Source organism: Acipenser ruthenus, chromosome 26 (genome assembly GCF_902713425.1).
Source record: "Acipenser ruthenus chromosome 26, fAciRut3.2 maternal haplotype, whole genome shotgun sequence".
In the NCBI taxonomy this organism is placed as follows: Eukaryota; Metazoa; Chordata; class Actinopteri; order Acipenseriformes; family Acipenseridae; genus Acipenser; species Acipenser ruthenus.
The window spans coordinates 24,954,182-24,967,471 of NC_081214.1; the positions used below are offsets into that span (position 1 = coordinate 24,954,182).

Sequence of the window (13,290 nt, forward strand, 5' to 3'; positions counted from 1 at the left end):
ATATATATATATATATATATATATATATATATATATATTATTTTTTTTTTTTTAACAATACCGGAACAGAAAAACTACTTTATTTGTTTCCCTTTCTACAGTGTATCACAGAACAGGAACTTCAAAGCTATATCCAAAAATCTAGGACGCCACGTTAAAACTAATTTTGGCAGCACAAGACTTCCTATTGCAATATACTAGCAGCGAGGGAGCATCGATCTACTAGAGACAGCATAACAGGCAGCTTAGAAATTCAATTTCTCTGTATGTGGACTACAAGGACTTCACATTAAAGTAGCAATACCCAAAGCCGAATGCTTCCGTTTCTGAAGACGTTAATGTTGTTTATCTATTGTGTCTTTTATTCAACTGAAATGGAGCAAAAATGGCTAATCATATCGAGACACAAACTTAAGTCAGGAAGTTTGGATACAAATATGGTATAGGTATACTTTATATCTCCCCTTGTAAATGTCATGACACTTGCTTTACATGCATGTGAGCTATATAATAAAAAGAATAGATTGCATTATTAAGAACGTATTAAAATTGCACTTTGGCATTACCCATAGGATACATGCATCTAAACGAGATTTAGTCTTTAAGATGAAAATGTGGCATTGCATAGAACAGCAGACAGACTATCCTAATGATCTCAACATCACTTAAATACTGTTAGTACACAGTAAGCTAGTTAGTCACTCAAACATTTTGGCTACACTGTAACAGCAATGCTAATTTGGCAGTTCCAAAATATAACACAATCTGTTATATGAAAAAATAATAACAATTGGTCCCTCCCTATATCTGGAATTTATTCCCTTTAGTAATATTAAACATATTTTGTGCTCCCGGAAAATGTTTTCCTGCAAGTGCTTTTTTTCACTAGTATAAGAAGCAGAAAATAGCTGAAACTTTGTGCATTTCTCTGGTATTCAATCATTTTATTTTTTTAAATGGAAGCAGACCAGCTTTAACACCGTCATACCGTATTTGAACCTGTATCACTTTTACATCGCCGACTCTTAGACCCCTGCTTATGAATGTAGTGTTTCATGTTTTCTGAACATTGCTGAGGTCAATTATAACCTCAAAGTTTGGATGTTCACACACGCAAGTCATTAAGGAGTAGTTCACAAGGGCACTTTTGTTAAGACAGTAAAATGCAGCAGATAATTAATACTGGATGAAAAGCTCCACGTGCAAACAGCTACTGGGTTCCCACCTGCTCTTTGTATCTGCTGACTAACGAAACCCCCAGTGTTAGGTAAGGCTGCCAGGGTTACTCATCAGCAGCAGTACTGGAAACCACAGAGACGCCCTCTGCTTGTGCGATGGACTTGGAGATGACGGGAACCGGAGTCTCGCCATTGCTGAATGAATTATGAGATTCTATTTTTGACTCCTCCTGTTCTCTGGACCTATCAGAAGAAAGTTCCTCTTTCATCCCTGCTGTGCCATTGGTCAGAGAAACTTCAGGCTCTCCTGCACAGTCCTGAGGGATATTGGGAGTGGAGAGGGAAAGGGAGTTCTGGGCATCCGAGAGATTGTTGGCTTCCTTTGTCAGGGCTCCACAACCACCTCCTATCTTCTGCAAAAACAAAACGCAAAAAACACTTAATGGCACCCTTTAATGCAACAGACAAATAGAATTGCAAAATATACTGCTTTATCATTTACATAACTAATCCCATTGTAAGCAAAATTACACAAAATAGAGAAAACTAACAAAACAATGTTGGCATCAGCCAATTCCAATTACATTTCAATACAATTCAGTCTACTGCTAAAGAGTGTCTTGTTTCTGCTTTCAAAATTGTATTTTTATGTCCTAAACAGAAAATGATCAAAGTGCATTGTCACGCTGTCAGTGTCTGTGTCTGTGTAAGACCTTTGTGTCCAGCTGCCACTGTCATGGATTGTTGTTTTTTCCTTTTTCTTACATTCTGAAGTTCAATTACTTTCCCTTCCCCGTCGGATTTTTGGCTGATCAAGGCAAGCATGTGATCCAGAATCGACTGCTTTGGATGCATTCCTTTGTCAAAACGGTTATACATTGCACACCAAAACCTGAAGAAAAAAAAACCAACAGCACAAACACAGTCAGATTATCAATCAATTATCTGAATGAAACAATAAAAATATGTCATACATCTGAGAATTTCTGATTCTCTACAGCCAGCATCGGCAAAAACATTCACATATGTATTGGAGTAATACATTTTTTTAAAAAAAATTTGAAACCTACTTGAAGTTGAAAGGCAGCGTGTTGGGCTGCAGCACGCCAAATGCAGAGGAGCCTCTGTACACTGGGTTCAGGTATTGCATTGTCTTCTCCAGAAGAAAGGGCCACACTGAATAGGTTCTTTCATGGAGTCTATAAAAAGCATTAGAAACAGTTACAGTTTACAGTTTACAGTTCTCTCTCTCTCTCTCTCTCTCTCTCTCTCTCATTACTAGTCTTCTGAAAACAGATGAAAGATATTTGCTCACTTTAAATCCTCCCTTTCTTTCTGGCAGTTCCCAATGAAGTTCCCAAACTGGCAAGAGTATACATGATCGTGGACTTCCAGCAGGAATCTGTCATTGAACTGGAACGCACATGGGAACTGCTCCATCAGCTGCCAGAGGCACTCAATGAACTGGGTGAACACCGGAGACACCTCTTTGGGGTCCCCTTCTAACTGCCCACACCTGGAAAACACAAGCGAACACATTGTTGTCATACACATCATGTTTGGAGACAGAAGAGTTGTTTGGAGATGTCTATCATTCTGTGCAGCCAATGTAATCATCTTAAATTGTCGCAAAAATATTTTGGAATAAAGAGCTATCTTTTAATCGTAATATGATAAAAATGATGATTAATGCAGTCTTGAAAAAAGCAAAAAATTCAGGTACTGATTCCAAAGAGCAATATCACCTAAGCTGATCGAAAATATATCATATGCTTTCCTGAAAGAGACATGGACTTATTTTATAAATCAAGTTTTCATACAGACAGTGGGACCTGATCTGTGACCACATGATGGAGGATGGTGTACAAAAGGAACAACAGTTATTAGTAACATAGAGAGATTAAATGTTAATACCTTTGCGAAAATTTATGACCCATAGATATCCACTCTTTTTCTATTAAAACCTTAGTAAAAAAAAAAAAAAGAAGAAATTAGTATTATTAAAAGGTCAAACATTCATTCAAGCACATACTTTTTTTCAATGTAGATGAAAACACAGCAAAAAAAAAAAGAAAGTAATACTTCAGGCATCAAAACCCTGCAATGCAACACCAAAATATCTTTACAAAGAATGTCAGTCCTAATTCTGTAAAGCATGGCCTGTTTATATTTACACATAAAGCATGCTCATGGTGCGTCAAACCCCAGTCCCTACCATGAAGCCTCTGATTGTCCTGTAGTATGGATCCAGGAGGAGACTGGCCAGGGAGCAGACCTGTGCAGTGCGATCCCAGCCGTCAGAACAGTGCACCAAAACACTGGCTTTTTCTTCTGCAACTGCCTGACCAGGATAAGAAAATCAAAACCCACACGCAATTCAAAACTGGACAAAAGCAGAAAACACATCTACTGTATACAGCACACTGGACTCATTGACCAAACTGCTGTTTAAATGTTTATTATAATCTACAAAAGCATTTGCAGCCTTCTCATGGGATTTTAATTTGGGTCTGTGTGCCACCCAGTTGCAATATGTTTTGTTTTTATAATAATAACTTATAATATCTTTATTTTTATATATAGCACCTTTCATAGTGGACCACCATCACAAAGTGCTTTACAGAGGTAGGCAGTGAACTGTGCATTATATGCTCAGGGTCACACAGTGAGTCAGTCAGTGGCAGAGGTGGGATTTGAACCGGTGACCTTCTGGTTACAAGCCCTGGACTTTAACCACTAGACCACACTCCTTTTTGAAAATAATGTATAATTACAACAAACCCACAAAAAAGAAGTGTTTCTACCCATAATGCCAGAAACTAAAGAAAACATATGATAAGGATGACTGATATCATATCTGTTACAATCTTTTGGCACATTAGTGGCTATGACAAATGGTTAACCACAGTTCCACAGATTTTGAATATATACCAACATGCTATTCTTTACAAGCATTTACCATTACACTTGATGGTAACAATAGTGTTATGGTGCTGAAGCCTTTCACACTGGCCAATACCTTTGCTAGGAAAACACCTGCATCCATCATAGCTTTAATATGACGCAGCCAGCCAGAATTCTCCAGGCCTGTCAAGAAGTCGCTCATCGAGGGAGATTTCATTTCACACACTGTTAAGAAAGAACATACTGTGTTTAGATGTATAATGAAAGAAGAAAAGAAAGGGAGGTCAAAAAGCCTCTTCATTACCTTCCATCAGCTTTTGAAGGCTGTTCCTCATCACATGTATATTTTCAATACCGACGAACTGGAAATGAATGTTGGAGTAATTATCTTCATTCTCGTATCCCTTTCCAGCAGCTCTGTTGGCCATTGCGTTCAACTGATGAGGAACAAAATTGATAACCACTCAGTGCTTTCACAATCAATTAATACTGCAAAATTAAAAGGAGAACACACCTGCCAACACTGATCACAAAACTAAACACATGGAAGGTGTTAAATATCTGCTGTCATATTTAGTCTTCTTGTCCTGATAATTAGTACCTTTGGCCTTGTGTCTACCACATACATGAAGGGGCTCCCTGGGTTTGCATCGCTGATAGCCTGCAGCATCTGCTCATCCTCCACACAGCGAGCAGTAAAACCAGACAGCGGCTGGCTACACCGGCAGATAGCAGCCTAGAGGACAAACAAATCAAAACATAACGGATGCAAATACTTGATCTAGCACCTATTGTTTGTTTGGTTTTTTTTCTACCACTTTCTTTTTGCAATTACAGTAAAATTTCCATCCACACCCAAATGGTTAACCATGCAATCCTAATAAAAGGTATGCTGACAGCAGCTACTGAATACAAAGTTCAATTTTATAATTCTAGTGTGTAAAACATTTACAGCCGTCTCTAATTTTCATTCAGTGGGTAACTTCTGCGAGGGACAATTGGGTCCTTATATCCAACAACAACAACAACAAAAACATGCATAGAAAAATGTTTGTTCTGGTTATCCGGCAGCACACTGAACTAAAGAATTTGAACACTGCTTCAAATGCACTTCTAAAACCAAAGACTTCATTTTAAACCAAAGAAAACACAACATTACATTATTCTCCTTGTAAAAGTAGGACAGCACAGGAAACCGTCCTCTGCTCCTGAACTTTGAACTCCCCACTATTGTAGTCTTGCTTGCGGTTTTGGGAACTGCGAGCTCAGAAGGATAGGTACTGCAAATCTGAAAGAGAGAAATAACACACAAGTTTAACACACACTTCAAACCCCCGTATCCACTGAAATAGGGTTAGACCGCCATTCCATCCAGCAACTCCCTAAACCTTCACCTTGTGGCCATGTGAAGACAGACCAACAGAGATATTGTTTCCATGAATGAGCAAAACCTACAAGATGGTAAAATGTTGCACTATAAAAATAAATTGACCTTGTTTCTTATGGATCGATACATTTAAGACTGGTGCAGAAATAAAATGTTGTGTATCTATGTCCTACTTTTGCAATGCGTTTAACTTCCTGGATAAGAGTGTAAAAACCCAAAGGAGGTGCACAGTGCTGACATTTCTGTGATCTTGTACCCAACATGTTTCAGAAATGGGAGACTAAAGACAGGCACAAACACAGTCAGAACATCCCCTCTTCTATATGAAAACAAAAAATAAATACATAAATAAAAAACAAGATTAATAATATCACTAAATATTCCAGGAACATTTATATTATACATGCTCTGCTCACCCCATAGCTCTTATTTAGGTCAGTTATCTCCCAGTAATCATTGGGTAACCCCATTCTCTGGTAGTCTACTTTTAAATCAATGGTACTCCAGCTAACTCCTCTGTCTGCCTCATTCTGCTTAGGGTTGTACACGAAAGCATAGAGCTCTTCGGGTTTTGCTGCAGGGGAAAAATAAAAGCAAATCAAAGGTTACTTTATTTTAAATGTCATTCTAACGGAAAAACTGAATAACTCAGTTTGTTCTGTTCAGTTCATATGTTCTGTTTTAAAAATGTGTCCGTTTTTTACTGTTATTAAGCATCAACAGCTCTCCTAGAAGGAAACATCAAACAAGAAAACACATGCAATTTAATTCTTACCACTTACTGTCAAATGCTAGCAAAAAAACAAAACAAAAAAAGCTTACATATCACAGAGAATTTATAAAATATTTGATTTCAAATACAGAACTATAAAAAAAAAAGTATGTTTCTCCCTATAGGATAACGTTAACTTCAAAACATATATTGTACCCCTATATGGTATTATTTTCAAAATAAAATATTGCTTTAATATTTCTTACATTCAGATTATACAAAGTAAGAATAAGTAATACAAAGGATTACAAAATCTAAGAATGAGGCAACATCAAGATGAAAAGTGAATTCCTCACTGAAATAATGAATAAGTGTATCAATGCTACAGCAGTGAGCATCATCACAGGTCATGTTTGTGATACAGTACCTGGCTGGGACAGTTTGAGCAGAGACACGTACACATCCTGACAGTCTCGTTCCCGGGGAATAATAAAATGTACGACCCGAAAGTTCTTACAGTGAATCAACAGAGGACAGCCAGTGGTGGTTAGAGGAAGCTTCTCAACAGTGGCAATGTGGTGGTGCAGAATCTGTTGGAGAAAAGCAACAGGAGTTGTGCAATAAAAATAGGAGGGGTCACAGGTCTTCCTTCCCGTTAGGCACAGACTGTTGCCAGTTGCTTTGCAGATAACATTTGTGTTCGTGACCTCAAACTTACTAAACTTATGCTACACTATTCTATATGCCAGTACATTTTGATGAAAGATTTTGTTTTGTATGTGGATGTTTTTTTTTTTCTAGATTTAGTTTACATAATAAAAAAACATTTAAAATTATGCTGCAGCAAAATACAACCAAGGCCATAAACGTTACACAGGAGTGGTATTTAAAAAAGGACACACCGCAAAATGCAATATGAATTTATTAAAAACTCTAGTGTTGGCATTCCCTAAGCACCAACACAAATGCACATGTGTACAGCCCCTTCAGAAAGAAATGCATTGAATGTCAAAGAAATAACACAGATCATAAAGCAGCACTGTGTGGACTGGTCCCCATCCTCATGAATGACCTATTTGAGACACTGTGCAGCAATGAGATTCCACATTACTGTTCTTGTTTCAGGATGTAAGTGTGACTCATTCCCAATGGTATTTCAGCCAGACACACCTTACTATTTCACTATAAAGTCAATACCTTAGTAAGAAAGTCAATACAAACTACCACCTACCCAGGTTTCTTTGCGGACGTCTGCCAAAGTCTCTACATAGATCAGATGGGTTGCAGTCAAGTACAGAGTTCCAGCTGCAGGCTTCTTATTGGTATACCTGTCAAGTAACTTGACTTGTTCAACCTGGAACATTAAACCAAACACATTCTTAACACAATTCATGAGGGTGGGGTGCTACTAGAATGGAGTAACCTACATCACCTAAATGGTTTAAAATAATAATATAAAATGCAATACACCATTTCATTCTTGCAGACACACACTGTATTTATCTGAACAGTTCAAAGCCTACAATCAGGTTTGTCCTAGATCAGATTTGCAGTGCAAGTAGCTGCATGTCGAATTTCAGTACCTGGCTGCCACGACCCACATTATTGTGTTTGCAGAATCAACAACGCAAGAACACACAGTCGCTGCTTCACTGCAGAAAACACCAGCATGTTTTATAAAAAGAAAAGCCTGCTTGTTACACCCGAGTCTTATCTGACCCTACAGTGCATGCTTTAAAAGAAGCATACTTCAAAGAAAAAGAAACAGCTAACTGCATGCATGTAGTAATACAGCTAATTCAAGTCTGGATTATGGTTTTGTTTTCCTATGCAGAAGTGAATTACTTTATATGATACAAAGTTAATAGCAGAAGTAAGACTTTTGGGTTTGCATTTGAGAATTTAAAAAAGCATAGGTATATCATTCCTGGCAGAAGTGGACATTTTCTATTTTCATCATCATGCAGCTGCTGTTTGGAGGAGCAGTGTTCATATTAACCCCTCTGAAATACAAACACACAAGAGTGCTGTATTAACATGGCACTTCTCTGCTCAAAGCCAAAGCCTTTCTACACACTAATCACTTTCTCTGAATTTACAATATCAAATGCCAAGTGATCAAGGGGCTCTGTTCATGGCTGGGGCAGAAGCGGGGAGTGCAAAGGAGTAAGTTTTACCTCAGAATTTATGAATGCATGTTTGAAGTGTTGCATCTGGTTTGACTACATATGGGATATCCCACAAATGATTTGGAAAGTACAGTATTTTTTTTCTTAAGGAGGAACCCTTACATTTCAACCCCCCTCCCCCAATTAAAAAAACAGTTTCTAAAGCAACCTTGATATGCAATACTAAAACGTACACAGTTGTTTTCAGACAGTATGCTGGTGGTTAATATAGCTGTGCAAGCTGCAGAAATAGAACTGCACCCTGAACACTTTTGCAAGACGAGCCCCACAGAGCGAGCGAGAGCTGAGCCTTCTGTTCTCGCTCTTCGCATGCTGTATCATTTTGGTATCCGTGTGCACGCAGACCACAATAGAACTGAGGTGTTGTTTTTGTGATGCATACACTGTACAGTGTAAATTGGGATAAAACAATGTGGCTTCCCTATTGTAATCATTTTTTGTATTACGTTTTAAACATGAAGTCCAATTATTGCCAGTAGTTTAACATGAGGGCTGAATAAAGCAATACTTCTGTTTTATTGTCTTAAGTTTAGAGAAAGTGAAATAGGTGGTTATATTAAGAATTCGTTTTGTACTGGCAGCAGCGGAATCAACTGCTTACTGCCTGTAAAAAAAACAATCCTACTGGAAGTAAGATAACATCTTTCTGTGGATTCAAATTCCGAAATGCTCTCCTACAAACCACGTAATTATAAAGACATTAATGCAATACCGTAATAATAACACTGAATCTTAGATTATTTTGCCAAAACAACTAAAAGGGCATAACACCTGGATTACTTAGTTGGCCATTTAATACAAGTGAAAGATTACCGGTAAATGCAATGTAATTAACACCTAATTGTCGGACCGTTAAACCCATGTCGACCAGGATGCTCAGTCATTAATCCCACAGTTCATCTTCTTTTTTTTTTTTTTTTTGCGAAAAACATTGCCATCATAGCTCTCAATACCATGCTAATGTTATTGTTTTGCTAGATCGTGCTAACGTTAAACATGCAATTTCCTAGGCTGTAGTGGCAGATACCTACAGTACACCATTTATTTGGATAATCAAATGAAAATAGCAAGACCTGGCTGCAAGATGCACCGGTAACTCGTACTTATTACACTGTCTGTAAGTGCCAATCTTCATTCACCTAACGGTACACCCTACTAAAAAATCTCACCTTTGGTGTGTTAATGTGATCCATTTCGGTGTAAAGTTATTTCCCCTGGTGCCTGATCCAGAGTGCCTTCAGCTTGTAATGTTTTATTCTGTTTAACATGTATTCCCACTCAAAATTTCCTCAGGAAATCTGTCTTGGCCACACCGCCATATTGACTGTGTACAACCCTGGTCAGCTGATCGGGGAGATTTGTATCGCGTGAGTTTGGTTGTCAGACGCTCAACAAATACTCCCCATGTATCTGACAGTTTACCTAAGTATTTCGTGACGTTTGGCATTTTTGCTTTTGGAAATATAATCTTCTCCGCACATTATTTGCAACGTCTTTACAGTTGTAAATCTGATTAAACGCCCTTTAACTTCACCCTGGTTTAATTGTATATATATATATATATATATATATATATATATATATATATAAAGTATCTGATAAAGACATAATGTGTGCTATAACCAACTTCGGAATACTACAATTCTATGTGATTAAATAAAACGTGAAATGTAACTTTATAGACTCCATCAGAAATATAAAACAACCACAACTGGGCACCATGAATTGGTTTCTATACCACATGCAATTACAATAATAGGCACTAGGTGTCACTGTGTAATCACATCACTACTGTGTAACGAGTATGAAGATGTGCAATACGTGCATGGCACATGCAAGGCCTGCAACACAATAGGGCGGCCATGGGAAATAGTTGGTGCGGTAATAGTGCACGTAGTGCCGCTGCAATAAGAGTTATTATAAACACACATATTGTATTCATAGGGTCATGCAGCATCCGTGTTTTTTTTTGCAAAGTGGCCAACTCATTTTATTATTATTATTATTTATTTCTTAGCAGACGCCCTTATCCAGGGCGACTTACAATTGTTACAAGATATCACATTATTTTTACATACAATTACCCATTTATACAGTTGGGTTTTTACTGGAGCAATCTAGGTAAAGTACCTTGCTCAAGGGTACAGCAGCAGTGTCCCCACTGGGGATTGAACCCACAACCCTCCGGTCAAGAGTCCAGAGCCCTGACCACTACTCCACACTGCTGCCAGGTGCTGTTCTACATCACAGAATATAAATCGCTTTGCATTTATATTCTGTGATGTAGAACAGCACCTGGTTGTAACAGAAAAATGTTTTTAAAGTAACAGAGCAGATAGACTTCCCTCTGGATTTGAATAAGGGACAGAATAAATAAATACACAGAAATTCAAGCTTTAAGATAACACAATAAACTACGGGTCTGATAATCCTGGATTATATCAGAGCATTATACTGCAATGGAGAATCCCAGAGGATTGCATCAACCACCTATTATTAGGAATCAGGGACACCCTTGTCCTGTATAATACTCAAAAGAAAAAGAAAAACAGCTGTTAGGTTCAAACAGAGCCCCAGGTCTAATAGACACACGTTTCATCTAGTATCTCAATTACTGTACACTTTGCTTTAACCTTTGTGCATGCTGGATTATACAGTTATTCAGTATGATCACTCTTCACCCCTTTTACTTTTTAAAGATTTTAAGAACTGGATCAATAGAAAACCAGGCTCGAGAAAGCAAATACCAGGCTTGACAATCCCTGCTAGTTATCATATTTTCTCTAATGGAAGAGAGTACTATTATTCTCTGCCTTGACATTATACTTAAATTTATCAATCCAGCATCTAGACACAAAAAGAATAGAAGTAAGTGCAGCTAATGTTAAAAATATTGGGATCTAACAATCCCAGGTTGTGCTAAAGCTGCAACAAATGAACCTAAAACAGTACACTTCTAATATGCACATTCACCGCCTGAAGTTCAGGTCTGTCACACAGTTTATTTAACAGACCACTGTCTAAGCCTGAACTCTTCGGCTGAATCTTAAGAGATGTTGTGGTTGTAATTTTTAGAGCGCCCTCTATTCACATGAACAACTACTGTACTCAGGAGAATGCCGTTTCATGAATACGTTTAACGACTGACACTGTGTGCACAGGGTTTAGCCAGGTGAAGACTGGGCAGCAGGGATATGACCTCAGCTACAGGTGGCTATTGTCACCAACTCCTGGGCAATTGTGAAGACAAAAGGGCAGATTTAAGGAGATTAAAATAAATTGCATGCAGATTAAGATAAATGCTAATTTTCAGGGGGGGAGGGGGGTCATTTTGCAAAGAGCTGGTGAAGTAAATTACATGTCATTTAAATCAGGAAGGTGCCACATTAGTATACTGGATCTAGCTACAGCACGAAGGGTTTTAAGCAACAAAAGGTTTATTATTTCTGCTATTGTGTCTGATGCAAACCCACACAAACAATAAATAAAATATACTTAAGAACATAAGAACATAAGAACATAAGAACATAAGAAAGTTTACAAACGAGAGGAGGCCATTCAGCCCATCTTGCTCGTTTGGTTGTTAGTAGCTTATTGATCCCAGAATCTTATCAAGCAGCTTCTTGAAGGATCCCAGGGTGTCAGCTTCAACAACATTACTGGGGAGTTGGTTCCAGACCCTCACAATTCTCTGTGTAAAAAAGTGCCTCCTATTTTCTGTTCTGAATGCCCCTTTATCTAATCTCCATTTGTGACCCCTGGTCCTTGTTTCTTTTTTCAGGTCAAAGAAGTCCCCTGGGTTGACATTGTCTATACCTTTTAGGATTTTGAATGTTTGAATCAGATCGCCACATAGTCTTCTTTGTTCAAGACTGAATAGATTCAATTCTTTTAGCCTGTCTGCATACGACATGCCTTTTAAACCTGTGATAATTCTGGTTGCTCTTCTTTGCACTCTTTCTAGAGCAGCAATATGCTTTTTGTAACGAGGTGACCAGAACTGAACACAATATTCTAGGTGAGGTCTTACTAATGCATTGTAGAGTTTTAACATTACTTCCCTTGATTTAAATTCAACACTTCTCACAATATATCCGAGCATCTTCTTAGCCTTTTTTATAGCTTCCCCACATTGTCTAGATGAAGACATCTAGGCAAAGACAACTAGATGAAGAATCAACTTCCCTAAGCAGTATACACCAATACCCCTTAATGAACCAGAATTAAGGCAAATGTGCCCCCATATTAATGATCTGTTTAAGCATCCCAGCCCCCAGTTCATTGGGCCCCTCTGAAGTTCTTTGTGTGTCAGTCCTTCACACCTCACCGAAGACACTTCTCACAGATTAACACAATCTTCTTCAGATGGGCTCACTCTGGGTATGAACAGATGACACTTTTCTCCTCCCCAATGACCCCCCTGCTGTCAGCCCCCCCCACCCCCCCACCCCCCCCACCCCCAGACTGCTCTAGAAACAAGCAGGGTCATTCTTATAAAGACATCTGTGTTGCATCACCACAATTAAAGCAAAATGCATGAATCTCAGATTTCTGAGGACAAGCACTATTCCAAACACATGATGGCTATATTTGAAAATCCCACAGCTAAGCAACGGAGTGGCCCATTTAGTTAAAACCATATACAATCCTTCCATGTATCCCGAATGATCAGAATACAGTATTAAATGCCCTGGGACAACCATGAAGACACGTTCCTCATGATGGCCTTTAAACATGCGGTAAATGTCCTCATTTTAAAGCAATGGAGATTTAAAATACTGAAACAACATATATTGCTTACACGGTTTTGGCCAACCGTATGTATTTAAAACAGATTACCAATATGCAACATGTTGTATCCTCACAATTTGGATTTCCACGAGGTTGTGGAGGACAAACCGAAATAAATAGGAACAAGAC

At 38.3% G+C, this 13,290-nt stretch overlaps 1 protein-coding gene across 1 annotated transcript; it reads right to left on the reverse strand.

Annotated features, from left to right (window-relative positions):
- Positions 1–187: 187 nt before the first annotated feature.
- On the reverse strand, positions 188–9,736 carry LOC117430344 (myotubularin-related protein 8-like). The gene is made up of 14 exons (XM_059001449.1): positions 9,540–9,736; positions 7,413–7,535; positions 6,609–6,771; positions 5,886–6,043; positions 5,242–5,370; positions 4,684–4,818; positions 4,387–4,519; positions 4,198–4,307; positions 3,394–3,519; positions 3,093–3,142; positions 2,494–2,694; positions 2,249–2,377; positions 1,944–2,070; positions 188–1,591 (listed from the first exon to the last, which is right to left on the reverse strand). Exons 1-14 carry the CDS (start codon positions 9,561–9,563, stop codon positions 1,283–1,285), a joined length of 1,917 nt encoding a protein of 638 aa, XP_058857432.1. The 5' UTR covers positions 9,564–9,736; the 3' UTR covers positions 188–1,282.
- Between the last annotated feature and the right edge of the window lie 3,554 nt (positions 9,737–13,290).